Genomic DNA, 14,906 nt, shown 5'->3' with positions numbered 1-14,906 from the left:
CCCCCTCCCTTTTCCTCCTCCTCCCCTCCCCTCCCTTTTCCTCCCTCCTCCCCTCCCCTCCCTTTTCCTCCCTCCTCCTTTCTTACTCCTCCCTCCTTCCCCCACCTCCTCTTTCTCCTCTCCTCCCTCCTCTACCCCTCCCTTCTCCTCTTCTCCTTCATCCCTCCTCCCACCCCCTCCTTCTCCTCCTTCTCCCACCCCCCTTCTCCTCCTCCCTTCCATCTCCTCCTCCCTTCCTCTCTTTCCACCTCCTCCTCCTCCCTTGCCCAAGGCCACACAGCAGGCAAGTGGCAGAGCAGGATTAGAATCCAGGTCCTCTGACTCTCAGACCGGTGCTCTTATTACTAGGCTACGTTGCTTTTCATTAAACCCAAAGGAGAAATAATCTTGTGGGACACTTCTGGGCACTCGAAGTCCACTTTTCATTTATATTTACCGAGTTCTTCAGTCCAAGTATGATACTACAATACCTGAGTTAAAATACCTTTGAGATGCCTTGTCCTCCACAAACCCACAGTAGTGCACTTTAACTGGCCTCTACTATTCCACTGAGCACTGCTCAGATACCAATCCATTGAGTGAGGAAAGATAATGATGGCATTCGTTAAGCACTTACTATGTACCAGGGACTGTTCTAAGCCCTGGGGTAGACACAAGGTGATCAGGTTGTCCAACGTGGGACTCACGGTCTTAATCCCCATTTTACAGATGAGGTCACTGAGGCACAGAGAAGTCAAGTGACTCACCCAAAGTTACCCAGCTGACAAGTGGCGGAGCTAGGATTAGAACCCACGACCAAGAAAGATGTGACCTGATGACATCTTCAATTTCATGATAAATATGGGCTAATGATATATCCTCAATCTATTAACATTTTAGGCAAAAATCTACAGCCAAATATATCACCTCAAAAGGAGCCACAGGCATTTATCTTAATGGGGAAGGCTGATTGTATTTTCCATACATTTGGTCTGAATGTTTACAATGATTGTAACCTCCAAAGAGATTTTAAATACAGTAAACTTGTCTTAGACCAGAAAGATAGTGAGGTTTTGGGTGCCCTAAACCAAGGCTTGAGGTCTGGGCAACTGCCTGCTCTGTGACCTTGGGCAAGTAACTTCTCTGTGCCTCAGTTACCTCATCTGTAAAATGGGGACAAAATTGTGAGCCCTAATATGGAGCAGGGACTGTTTCCAATCCGATTACTTCATATCTACTCCAGCGCTTAATACAGTGCCTGGTCCATAGTAAGCACTAAACAGATACCGCAGTTATTATCATCTCAAGCATCACCATCCTAACCTAGTGTTGGTATGAGGGGCAAGAAGGAGTCAGAGAAACAGATGGTAGCGGTAGGGTCCTCATCCTGAATGCGCATTGTGGGGATTTATTTGGGGGAAGGTAATCTGTCAAGCATTGAGTAATATGAAGACATTCTGCAATGGCTGGATATTCTTCATTTTGTTAACTCCCTCTTCTTTCCTGCCATAGCCCAGGGGACTGTAGCGAAAATGGCCTGGTGGGTGGGAAGAGGTGAAATGGACGGTAACAATCCCAGCCTCAAGTCATTCCTCCCTTTTGGGAGGAAGGGCCAGTCAGTGGCTTTATCCACCACAGAACTGCTGTATACTGCAGTCCCACGTGATTTCTCCACCCCCCAAACACACAGACACAATATACTTCTAAGGAACACTAAAAAAATCCCAAGAACATTTGTAAAGTTATTTAATTTTTTTTAACATATTTAAGCGCCTGTGTATTTGTGAAACTTTCCTTCCACTTTGTATGATAGATTACAATGCATTCAAGTGATACAGACAATCTCTGTACAAAAATTACATGATTAGCTCCCTGCTGGGTTGTTTTTTTTTGGATCACAGCATGATATTTAGTGACTAGAGAGAAATATAACAGCAGTCGAGCCACAAGATACAAATATGAACTGATAGTATATCTGCTTCAAAAGAACTCAGGTCCCCTCCCAACTTCCGTTCTTTGGTCAAAGCCAATGTCCTCTCAAATCTTGTTTATAAATATGGTAAGGCAGGTGAGAAAAACAAAAAACAAACAAGCTATCTACACCTGGATCCCTTTTGATTTTGCAAGTTTCACATTAAAGTGATGCTGAACAGCCTCTATGTATACTTACAGATACCATCACATCTCTGTAGGGCTGAGATTATCTATGCAACAGTAGTCAAAGTCTCCATCCATCCCTTCCAAAGCAACTAGCGATAGAAATGTTTAAATGAGAAATGAGATGCTGCATATAGATCTAATACTAATTTTAGAAACAGGAAAAGATGATTTAAAGATTTTGCCATTGTTGGTAATACCTCACATTTAAGGGAGTCGCTTTAAAATTAATTCCTTAATTTAAATTTGATTCTGGACTTTGTAAAAGAAGAATGGAGGTGCTGATTAATTTTTTCTGCTTGGGGACACTGAGAAAATAATCCAGTTTTATGATGATCTCATGTACTTTTTGTGAAGTCACGGCTGTCCTGAATGAAAGTTTCTTTAAAACTCCGGAGGCTCGGAATGTCTTAGAGATTGGAAATTGCTCAGGTAATTTACACTGATTCTCAGAATATAGTTGCTGGCTGGAAACTATGGTTAACTCAGCTGGGCAATGGGAAAGACACTGAGCACCTTCCTTTGAGTTTGGATTTCTTTCACCTTCTCTCTGTCAATGTCTTGTGTGGGACTGCCTCCTCCACTAGATTGTAAGCTCCTTGATTGTAAGGCCTGAATCTCTTACTCAGTTGTGTTCTCCCAACCCCTTAGTCCAGTGTTTAGCACACAATCGATGCTTAATAAATACTATTAACTGAACAATCTTCATCACCATCCTCCTAGAAAGCAATCAGGCCAACTCTCTGCCTCTCATGCTTAAGACCAAAAAAAACCCCAAAACAAACAAATTTAGGCCAATCCCTGTCTTTCCGACTTGTTTTGAGGAAAGTTTCATGAGCCTCGGTTTTAGTTTTAGTCAGTTGAGCACGTTGGCCTCTTAAATATGAAGCTTGATTTCTTTTACCTACAAAGCTGTGATGTTAGATTTAACAGTTATACAAAGAATGACTTTCCAGTTAGATCAGACTACATATACCATTGGACACTATATTTAAATATTATGAAAATTGAAGAGTATTAACCCCTAAGGCTTTAAGAGAAAAAAAATCTTTGGTTCTCAAAAGGGAAACTGACAGCTTATATTTTTAACAAATTATGGATATACCTTGCTTGTAACCATAGCTATTACCCTGTGAATATTTCACAACCGCCACACAAAAGCCTATAAACAAAAACCAGGTTTCAAAATCAATGAAATTAAATTTGCTCCACTCCAGATACTGTTTAAAAACACCAATTTTTTAAAGCCAGTCAATCACTCATCACAAACGTGGAAAATAATTCAACAATGAACAATTTAGCTCGAGTGCCTTTTACGGTTTTAATAACATTAACCACGTTGAGGGTTTTGCTTTACTCAAATTGGCAATATAAAGTTGGAGAGGAACCACCAATCCAGATTCTACTGAGACTTCATTTTCATTATCTGCAGTTTAGCAGTATTTTAGTGGGGAATGGAGCAAATAGTTAGTCTACAATTTTCTAGGTGAAACCTGGGTAATCAACAAGACTTTCTTTGTGTCCGTATTAGGCTCGGTCACAAAGTGAGAGTTACAACTACCATGATTCACACTGACTCACACCAACCATGTTCCGTTCTTATTTTCATTCCCGGTTTTACGACTTCCAGTGAAATATGCACAAATGCAAATCTGTGTGTTTAATGGGTAGCGGTTCTACTGCTTCAATATGGCTTTCCAACTGGCTTTCCAAGCAGTTGCAGCATTTATCCTACAGGTAGTCCATGGAGTAACAGATGTCTGGCAATTCCCTTCTCTGGTCTGTATAAAACTGATTCATTTTCCCAGCCCAGGGGCACCCTACAAAAACAATTAGAATATTTGGAAGAGTTTAAGACACATAAAAAGAGAAATATATTGGCAGTTCAGACAGTACCTGAAAGAATGTGTGTCTCATCACTGAGACATTCTGCAGACCCATTTGGAGGGGTCTAACATATGTCTTCCTATAAAAACAGTTCCTACTTGGCATTCCTTTGTTTCAAAGGGACCAGCTCGCAGCAGAGAAACTAAATGGTTCCTCTTTTCTACCCCGAGCATCGTCTGATCAGATCTGAGGCACATTAGGATGCTGTAAAGTTTGGCCTGCCGTAGCTGTTTAGAACAGCTGGTGCCCAATAAATCGGGATTATTTATGCTCCGTGCGTACATGCGGTCTTCCCTCCCCAAGACGAATGAAGTAAGGCTCTTTGGGAGCATTTAAAAATTCACTGAAATGGGAAAGAAAAATTCTATCAGAGCACTGTATACATACACACATTCATACACCCATACACCCCACAAATAAATAGGCTAATTAGATTTTATATACATTGCAATTCTATTTGTACATTGAAAATTTGTGAGGAGGAATTATTTTCTTGGGAGTAACAAAAACAAAAAAAACTGGCAGGTGGTAATTTTAGGAAATCAGTTAAAGGAATCGCTCCCTGAGTTTCTGAGAATGGTCCAGTTTAGAAAGGCTCTGACCCTGGAGAAGGAGAAAAATAAGTCTTACCTAAACATTCAAGAGTAGTGCTTTAGCCCAGTGCTTAATTTCAGTGCTGTGCTTATAGCTTTCAATGATTCCAGAAGTGGTTTTAGCTAAATAAAAACAATTCCCTTTCACTTCCTTCCTGGAAGTTCCATGGGGCTAGGGATGATGTCTACCAATTCTATTGCTTTGTACTCTCCAAATCACTTAGTACAGTGTTTTGCACACAATAAGTGCTCAATAAATATCACCGATTGACTGAAGAAAAGAAACGAGACTGCATTTGTCAAAGGTAAAATGTACTACTGTGTTTGAAAATTTTAGATTGTGAGCCTTCTTTTTACTGCGAGTTCCCATCTATGAATTATCTTCCAGTGCTCAGTATAGTGCCCTGCACACAGTAAACGTGTAATAGATACTATTTCTACTGAAATGACTTAAATTTTATGACTTAGCTGTACTGTTATCAGATGTAGCATTTCTAAAGTCATAATACTGACAGGAGAGTTTGTAGGCTGTATCCTAGTTACTCACTTTCTCCAGAAAACTCTTATTAAAAAGAATAGCACTAAGTGAGTAAGTAGGCGGGAAAATATACAGTTAGTTTACAATTTACAGGTAAAGGAAACAGATGAAATTCTGTTTTCCAATAAATAGAAATCACTCCTATCCATGAACAGATTTCAATACCTAAAACAAAATACATGATTGAGAGAAACCCTAACTGGCACATATTAAAGGAATTCTTACTATAAAAGATTAGGGTGGGGAAAAGTCCCGATTTGGCTACAGTTTATACAAACTCTATAGTCCACTGTAATTCTTTTCAGTGGATTCAGAGTTTAGAAATAACTTAAATTACGTAGAAAAACACTTTTTCCCCACAATTCCCCAAAAGGACTGCTTATCTAAAATAGGTTTAAAATGGCCCATTTGAAGGGGGATGCTAAAATCTGTTCCCAGAAGTGTCACGCTTCGAGTTTATTATTCCAACAACTTTCACTTAAAAAACTCTTAAAAAGGTCCAGAGTCATAGGTGATCCCTCGACAGTCTGAGCTGCACACCCTGAATCACTCATGCCAGGCCTCTAGCTAGATCAGAGAGGTGTCACTCAGGGCTTAAAGGACCCAGTAATATTGGCTTTTCTGGACTACTACATCCTCGAAACCTGTTCCCCTCATGGCCTTTATGCGCCCCACCCTTTTCCCCTCCCCGCAAAATCCCAGCCCCCTTTTCGCCCCCGTGGTCAAAGTGAAAAGTTAGCACCCATGTCCAAAACACAGAAGAGGAAAGACAGACAAATGCTGAAATGCTAGCATCTCAAAGTGCATGGCTCATGTGCATCCTTTGGCTCAGTTATGTCCTCACGGGGAGGCTAGGAGTTAGGGGGGTCGGCGTCAGGCTCCTGACGATATTACTCAGACTCGCGATCTTTTCCTCCAGAAGGTAGTTTTTTTTCTCTGCTGTTTTCTGCCGTTGCTCGGTCATTTCCAAGGCTTTCAACAGCTGGGCATTTTCAACATAAAGATCCTTCACCATTTCATCTGCTTTAGTGTTCTTGGAAAGCTAGAAAAAGAATCAGAAAGCAAACATCTTTCAAGCTCGGGCTTTGGGTAACTGTCCACGACATGCTGTAAAAACAAACCACCTCCATCCATAATATATTATGGGTCTAGGAGATGCTGATAGATGCCAGAGTTTCTAGTATTAATACTGTGATTTGGTCATTTCTGCCTCACGCTACCTGTCCTGCTTATAACTGACTCTATAGAAGAACTCAGAGCAGCCACAGATTTTGCTAGTCGGAGCATGGAACAAGAGAAGATAATTAAGCATTTTCTCCCTACGTTATTTCAAGACTTGAAATTTACTTTGAGGTCTTAGTCACCAAATGTACATTTTGTTTTTGAGCCTGTGGAACAAGCTTGTGCTTAAAAAAACACAAGTTCTCTTTCAGAGTCGGCAGATACTTTGGGTACAAATATAATCGCCTCCACTGCCACCTGGGGGCTTTTTTCTTTTTTTTTTTTAAACACCTACGCAAGGAAGTTTTTTCTTCTTTTCTAAACAGTGGCATATGGAGCAGCTGGTCACCGACTATCTAGAAGGCTTGATGGAGAGACTGCGTGTTAACGTGTTAACCTTGAATCATTATAACTGTGGTAGTATTTGTTAACCACTTACTATGTGCCAAGCACTGCACTAAGCACTGATACAAGTGAATCAGATCTCACACAGGGCTCTGTATTCTGTATGCACTGCCCAGGGTGGCTTGGGTGGCTCTCACAGCAGGAGTCCATTGCCAAGGGAGCCCTGGGACTGACCATTGAGTGTCATGACTCCTATTCTCAGTTGCATGAGTGGCACTGGTGATCCAGTTTTCCAATAATAATAATGATAGTAATGATAATTGTTAAGTGCTTACTATGTGCCAGGCTGGGCTGGATACAAGCAAATCGGGTTGGACACAGTCCCTGTCTCACATGGGGCTCACAGTCTCAATCCCCATTTTACATATGAGGTAACTGAGGCCCAGAGAAATGAAGTGACTTGCCCAAGGTCACACAGCAGACAAGTGGCAGAGCCGGGATTGGAACCTTCTGACTCCCAGGCTTGTGCTCTATCCACTTGGGCCCGCTGCTTCTCACTTGGAATGTGCCCCCAAGCCAGGAAACCCCACTGTTCTGACTTTAGACAGCTCACCTTAGGCTCTCCCAAGTGCACTGTTAGGAGCCAGAGCAGTGAGGAGGGTCTCAGTAGCCCCAGCTTGGTCAATTAGGCTGGGAGGGGTGGTAAAAAGTACGATTTCTAGGAAGTCGCCCTCTGGCTCAGGTCGCAGAATCAGCGCAGTGCACCTTCTGAGACTGAAGCTCTGGTACCCACTGTTACAGGGAAGAGGGAGCAGTGGTCCTCACAGCTGTCTGAGCTGGATTTACAGACTAGCTTGTCCCAGGTCCCTGATAATAACAGTATTTGTGAAAGATACAATATAATCAGGTCAGATACCGTCCCTGTCCCGCCTGGGGCTCCCAATCTAAGTAGGGAGAATAGCTATTGAATCCCCATTTTACAGATGAGAAAACAGGGACAGAGAAGTTGGTGACTTGCCCAGGGCCATAAAACGGGCAAGTGACAGAGCTAGGATTAGAACCCAGCTCCTCCGACTCCCACACCTGTGATCTTTCCACTAGGCCACACTGCTTCTGAAGCCCTGAGAGTTTCCAGTCAGGGCTGAAAAGACCCCAGATGGTGGTTTTCTGATCCTTTTGCTCTTTGAAGCCTGCCCCCTCCCAGTGTCCCCTCACAACAAACTCACCTGAAAAACCTGCCCTTACAATATAAATTTAAAAAAAATTTTAAAAATTGGCTTCTGAGATTAGGATGCTCGAACAGCCTAGATACCAGACAAAAAAATGTGGTTACCATGAGCACACTAGTGATGGTATATTTTAAGAATACTTCCTATCCTGATAATATACCCAGTGCAATTTTTCCTACTTGCCCAGACAATACCAATAATTAGAAACTAAGATGTCCAATGAACCTCACCAGAAGCGTTCCGCATCCATGCCACCATCACCACCAACAGCATTTACTGAGCGCCTATTAGGTGCTTGGGGACATGCCCTTGAGGTGCTTACAGTCTAATGGGGAAGATAAGTGGACATCATTTGCCAAGTATATAAGAAGTGAAAAAGAAAGCATAGGCACAAAGGATAAAAAACAAAAGTAAGCAATTAATTATATAAATATAATTATATAAACAATACATCTAATATAATTCAGTGCTCTGGTGACCATTATCAGGAGGCTGGGGACTCAAGTGTCATTTTAGCAGTGCTGGCTAACATTGGTTGGTTTAAGTTTGAAGAACTTTGGAAAAAAAGAATCTTTTAAAAACAAATTCATCTTTTCTTAAAAAAAGAGAACCAGCTTGGCCTAGTGGAACGAGTATTGATTTATGAGTCAGAGGACCTGGGTTCTAATCCAGGCTCTGCCACTTGTCTGCAGTATGACCTTGGGCAAGTCACAACTTCTCTATGCCTCAGTTGCCTCATTTGTAAAATGGGGATTACGACTGTGAGTCCTAAATGAGACTGAGTCCAACTCGATTATCTTATATCTGCCCCAGGGTTTAGTTCAGTGCCTGGCACACAGTAAGAATTAAATACCATAAAAAAGTTCCTTTCTCCAAAATTCCTTACAATAATATCCGTAAACATTATCACCTCGCTGATCTTTGGGATTTTGAATCAGAGAGCCCTAAAAGGATTCTCAAGCTTTCAGTCCCAAATTATTAGTCATAGATGGTGGACAGGTTGACACACAGAGAGAGAAGGGGGTAAGAGAGACAGAAAAATAAGCTCACTTGTTCTTTTAGTTGATTCACTTTCTCCTGAAGAAGTCTTTTCACTAGTTTTAATTTCTGTTCAACTTCAAGCATGCGTTCCTCCATGTCCTTCACTAGCTGCTGCTGGCTCCCCTGAAGAAGAAAAGTACATTCCTGTTAACACGAAAGTCAAGTCTCAGAGAGGTCATATCACCAGCTTTCTCCACTCAAAAGACATCTATCTGGGGAAGGGCGGCAGGTCCACACAAATGCAAGTGGATCCAAAGGCTGAGACGGACATCCCATCTACCAGTCATTCACATTAGATGGGCCATCCTGTCGAAAGAAAAGTCATGGTTGAAAAATAAAATGAAATGTTCTTACCTGCGTTGCTACACTTCCATCAAGATTTTTAAAAGGGCTTACAAACCAACAACTGAAAACAAAATTCCCTTTCCTGTTTGTATTTCTTCTGATAAAGGAAATCGAGCTCCAAAGTAAACTATGCTGCCATGTTAGCTGAAAGCTGGCAAGTGAAGGTGGGAGGGCCCAACAAGGATTGTGAAATCTCTGATGTGGGAATCTGAGCCCGCCTCCTCTGTTTCCCTCTGCCATGAGCAGTGGTGCTGGTGGGCTCTGTCCTAGGTGTTAACTTTTCAATATTTTTATATTTTAAAGACACCTCTAAGAACCAAATAGAGATGTTCCCCTCCCCATTTCATATTTTATTCACGAGGGGCAGCAGAGAACAGGTTAAAAGTAAAGAGAGAGTTTTGACAAGTTTTGATTTTTTTTTCCTCCCTTGGCAAAATCTCTTAGGATGCATTGACAAATTCCACAAGGTAGTATTTTAGTGCAGTGCTATAAATCAGTTTACAGTCCTTTTTTGCTAACAGGATATGTCACTGGAGTAAATCAATTTTCAGGCTTTGTTGGATTTTTTTTTGGTCGGGGAAAAGACGGACTTGGGGAGCTGGATACAAAAGCAAGGAGGGCAGATGACAAGATTGGTAAGTTTGCTTTAAAATGGCTTGCTTATGAGAAAAGTATACCACATTACAGTTCTAGTCAATGGGTTAGGCAGCCTGTTCACTTGAAAAAACCAAAAACAACCCCCCTCAAATTTTTCTTTTTAAAGATTTTTAACTCACCAGCAGTGAATTAAAAAGGCTATTCTCATCATTTTAACTTTGATTAAAACAATAGCAATAATAATCAACTTTTGGGAATTAAAGTGAATGGATTTAGTGAAATGCCAATTAAACACTGATTCCAAAGACATTAATGCTGACACAAGGGAAGGATCAGAGGCTGGCCAACTTGTGTGGGTGCTAATGAGTACACTGAAGCGGAATAAGGTTGTAACCAAGAGGCAAGCACCCTGGAGAGATTTTTTTCTCAGAAAACCCAAATATGGCATTTACAAACAAAGGTCCTAGTATCAGTACTGAAGAGTAAGCTCCGATTAAGAAGCTTTTGGTAAATCTACTAGAGGGCATAGCGGGGGAATCACTAGGGGGGCAGAGACAGGACAGAGCCCTTGGGAAGAAAATTCCAGGAAGCTCCATCTCCACCCACCTGCCCGTCCCGCTGCAGTTGGGTAAGCTGCTGGGCTGGCGAGAGCACTCTAGTAGAAGCTGGGGTAGTACCAGCCAGACCACCCTTCCATGCCGCCTCTTGGCAGACTGATGGAGCAAACGGATTAGGAAGGCAAAGAAAGGCCAAACCGAGCATAGCAGATGTGTATTTTCCCACATTTGGTATGCTGAAACTGGCCCTCGGGCCTTTCTCCCTCTCCACCCGTAAACTTTGCAGCAAGAGTGTCATTAAATGCTCTTGCTCTGGAGACACGTTTCCCTTCGACTTCCCAAAACTTTTGAAGGCTGCGTTGGGATCCACTGAATTTATTACTCAGTGACTACCACAGTCACTTTGCTCTCTGTTGTGGCTTTAGGAGTCAAAGTTTTCCTCCCATAATCCAGTTTAATAACAGATGAGAACAAATGTAGAGCCAAAGTTAGTTTTCTACATTTAACATCACTGCCTTTAAAAAAAATCACCTCGGCCTTAAGATTTCTTTAGGCATTTCAATTATTTTTCTCCTGAAGGCAGGTGTCAGGCTATGTTCCTGGGCATTGGTCAACTCCACAGTGGCCTTGGGGATGGTCAACCCAATCTGTAATTTCTTTTAATGTCTCTCTCCCCCTCTAAGATTGTTGTCAGTCAATCATATTTACTGAGCACTTATTGACTGTGTGCAGAGCGCTTGGGAGAGTACAAAATAATAAACAGACACATTCCCTGCCTTGTGGGCAGGGAGCATATCTATTAACTCTATTGTACTGTACTCTTCCAAGTGCTCAATTAATGTCATAGTCTGACTGGGGTGAAAGGAAGCAATTACTGGCTGCCAAACTCCCTTTGCTTATTCTCCAGTGGCCCAGATCAGATAAAAGGGCCAATTCCCAGAAGCCCTGGCCTTCAGGGCTTGGCATCACGAAGATGTGCCTTAGTATGAGGTACTCTGCACACAGTAAGTGCTCAAGTAAGTGATTGATTGGTTTGCAGGGCAAGCTGATCTGACCTGGCAGAGAGGACCTGTTGGACAGTAGCGACAGTGCCACCATTTTCCTCACCCTGGTTGTGTTTCCCGGGGGGAGGGGTCTCCTCACCTTCCTTGGGCAGGATTTTTCAATGGCCATGCCCACTGAAGAACCAATGGCCCTCGTGAGTGCTGGGAGTTTTAGAAATGAGATGACACAAGTAGTGCGGCCTTGCCAAATGCCAGATGGATGCGGGGAAGTTATTCCTTTAGATCCAAAGTGTGATGAATCCATCAGAGTCATCTTTTTACCCTCCACAAATCTCAAGTGACTTTGGATTTAGGAACAGCCTCGGCACCCGAATACGGCAATATTACCATCAAAAAAAAAAGAGCCCACTCTGCTTTTATCTTGCAGTGTTTGTTTTCGATTAAGGCTCATGTTTTGTCATTTCTAACTTGTAAGAAAGACTGTAAGCTCCATGTGGGACTGAGGTTGTTTCTACTCTGATTGTGAGTTCATCTACCACAGTGTTTAGCACAGTGCTTGGCACGTATTAAGCCCTTAAATACTATCACTGTTATAATGTTTTTTCCTCCCACTTTAAAGAAAAACGAAACACACTTTCTTAAAAAGTCCAACAGTAATGGGTTTCTACATTAAAGTAACATCGGTCTCATCATCGTCCACACATAAATAGCAATCCTCTAGACTGCAAGCTCATTACAGGAGGGGAACGTGTCTGCTAATTCTGTTGAACTGTACTCTCCCAAGGGCTTAGTCCAGTGTTCCGCACATAGTAAAGTACTCGATAGATTAGCAGTACCAACGGCATAGTATGGTGAGGTGGGAACCCTAACAGCCAGAAAGCAACAACGGGTGACCGGCACGGGCCACTTGGGACTCTTGGTTAGGAATGTCCGACCTGCGGAACATCCGAACTGACCAGAAGAAAATGTCTCCCAAGCTCACGGCTCCAGGCAGGGGTCCCGTGCCCATCACTCGTCAGGAAAGAGGCCCTGTTCGTACCTGTGGTGTGTTGGCTTCGGGGGTCCTGTTTTCAAGTTCCTCTTGCAGGCACTGATTCCTCCTCTCTGCTTGTGCCAGTTGCTGCTGAAGCTGCAGAAACTGCTCCCTGAGCACTGTCGGGCAGGCCGGAGGCTGGAGCAGCTGCGGTTCCCGACACGTCTGGGGCGGGCTAAGCGTCACACCGGACCTCGAGGGTTGCATCTGGACAAAAGGCCAAAAGCACCCCATCAGGTCCCACGTTGCCGACCAGTCCCAAGGTGGGGTGGGTTAATACGTCTTGGGGTCCCCAGGCCAATAGCATGGGCACATGGTTGGGATGGGGCGTTCTCTGGAGGACATGTGTATTCCCTGCCAGCATTTCAGAATTACCATTATGAGGCGCAATATGCCAACGGGATGGACTTGCTGGAGTTTCTTTTTGAATCTGAGTAGAGGATTTTTTTAGAGGAGGAGATAAATCCCCTCTAGACCGTAAGCTTGTTGTGGGCAGGGAATATGCCTGTTTATCATTATAGTGTACTCTCCCAAGAGCTTAGTACAGTGCTCTGCACACAGTAGATGTTCAATAAATAGTTGAGGGCAGGGAGCAGATCAACTAATTCTATTGTACTCTCCCAGGTGTTTAGTGCAGTGCTTAATAAAAAGAATTGATCGCCCTTGAGTATGTAGTTTTCAAAAGGCTTTTTTTAAGATTATTTTTTAAACTCTCCTAAAGAAAAAAATCACACTCTCATTTAAGGATACCTTGATTTCTAACTGGTGGCTTCCAAAATATTAATTTCCCCCAACTCTTAAGCCAAATCTTTCTCTTAGAATGGTGTGATTAATGATGTCAGACTTCATTTTTCAATTCTGGGGAGGCTGCATCCATTGGAAGCTTCTTCCTTTAACTTTCCCCAACGTATCAGGGCCTGCCTCTCCCGGAACCACCAGTTCCGTGGCTGTGTCCACGTCAGACCTACTCTGTAGAACAGCAATGAACGTCTATCAGACCCACAATTAAGCCTTCGTATTAACCAACACGAAGACTGATATTTCTGGAGAAATGGGACAGGGAGGAACTAACATTAAAGGGCATTGGGAGGGCGAAGGGCTGTGAAACTGAAGATGAAGAGAAGACAAATGCATATCAACATGCAAAAGGTGATGCTAGGGAGGAAGAGAAAGTTACGCTATAGTAGGTGACGCATGCCACCTCTGTTTTGGTTAGGTATTCAACAGACACTAGGGTTGGATGAAAGGCATGCAAAATCAATCAAATATTAATAGGGAGAGGAAGCACTCTGCTTCTCAAGGAAAATGCATGGCCATTATAAAACACAAGCATGAAATTTCAGAACCACTATTCATTTCCGGAAGCTTTGACTCAACTAAAGCACTCCATTCGGTATCCTTTTTCTGTACAGAAAGTCAGAAAATTTGCCATCTTCTCCTGGGATGAAAGCTGGCAATTTCGGGTTATGATGTTAATTGCAATGTGTGTAGTATGTATTGGGACTTGAAAGAGGTCAATACTACAACAATCCAAACCAAAGACTATTTCCACAGCTAAAGGAAAATGAATAGTGACTCTAATCTGAATAAATGATTCATCAGCAGTTACAAGGCAATAAAAACTGTGACTAGAATAAAAATGAAATATCTTCATGCTATGAGAGTAGAATGAAAAGCATAGACACGCTCTACCTTCGCATACTATCTCAGAGAGAGAACTGCACCCTTCTCTGCTAGATCCAACTGAATTCTAGGCCCGGGTTAGCCACAAACAAAAGGAGAACATCATGAGAAAGGTACAGGGATTATTAGAAACGAGAGAAAGAAGTGTCAGGTGAGTTATTTTGCTAGATCACATATGCTGGAAGAGCTGAAGTGCAGGAAAGAGTTCATATTTTATTAGATAACGAAACTTAAGTCATCTGCTACGACATGCGGGTTCACTGAGTTTCCACGAGGGCAGCAAGAGCTTGGTGTGGGCAAAGAATGGAGTCTTCACGCCCGCATCTTCTGGGAAATAATCAGCCAAGAGCTTGACTGTTATTTTATTTGCTATTTCCCAGGGCATGCAGCTCAGAAAGTTCATGTTTGTCTTTTTCTGAACAGGCATATTCTAAACAAAGAAAGATACCTGTAATTTCATCTGTTCTTGTGAAACCAGAAGAGATGTTTAAGCATCTCATCACACTTTCTAGTCTTTTCCACTTCTCCCTTCCTCATTCTCAGCCCCTTTTCCTGGGTGATATGGATTTCTTTCATTTAGCTTTATCAATTGACAAGAGAGTCAATAAACTGAAGACGTCTATCTACGGAAATTCAGCTTGAATCTCAGTTCGAGTTGTCCTACTTTAGTGTTTCACAACACTAAACCCAAATCAGG

At 42.5% G+C, this 14,906-nt stretch overlaps 1 protein-coding gene across 6 annotated transcripts in view; it reads right to left on the bottom strand.

Annotated features, from left to right (window-relative positions):
- Positions 1–1,708: 1,708 nt before the first annotated feature.
- NIN (ninein) overlaps positions 1,709–14,906 on the bottom strand; it is a 78,545-nt gene continuing 65,347 nt past the window's right edge. For 4 of the 6 annotated variants that reach the window (XM_016226783.2, XM_007663088.2, XM_039914028.1 and 1 more), the window contains 3 exons: positions 12,533–12,733; positions 9,000–9,113; positions 1,709–6,196 (listed from right to left, as the gene is read on the bottom strand). In XM_016226783.2, coding sequence (XP_016082269.2) covers positions 5,987–6,196; positions 9,000–9,113; positions 12,533–12,733 — 525 coding nt within the window. In that variant the 3' untranslated portion in view covers positions 1,709–5,986. Of the gene's footprint in view, positions 6,197–8,179; positions 8,275–8,999; positions 9,114–12,532; positions 12,734–14,218; positions 14,277–14,906 lie in introns of those variants that run through there. The other 2 variants (XM_029079335.1, XM_029079336.1) reach the window with 2 other exon arrangements.

The sequence above is a fragment of the Ornithorhynchus anatinus genome, chromosome 14 (genome assembly GCF_004115215.2).
Source record: "Ornithorhynchus anatinus isolate Pmale09 chromosome 14, mOrnAna1.pri.v4, whole genome shotgun sequence".
NCBI classification, from domain to species: domain Eukaryota; kingdom Metazoa; phylum Chordata; class Mammalia; order Monotremata; family Ornithorhynchidae; genus Ornithorhynchus; species Ornithorhynchus anatinus.
Note: the sequence above shows the minus strand (reverse complement) of the source record. Positions and strands in the feature narration are given on the sequence as shown.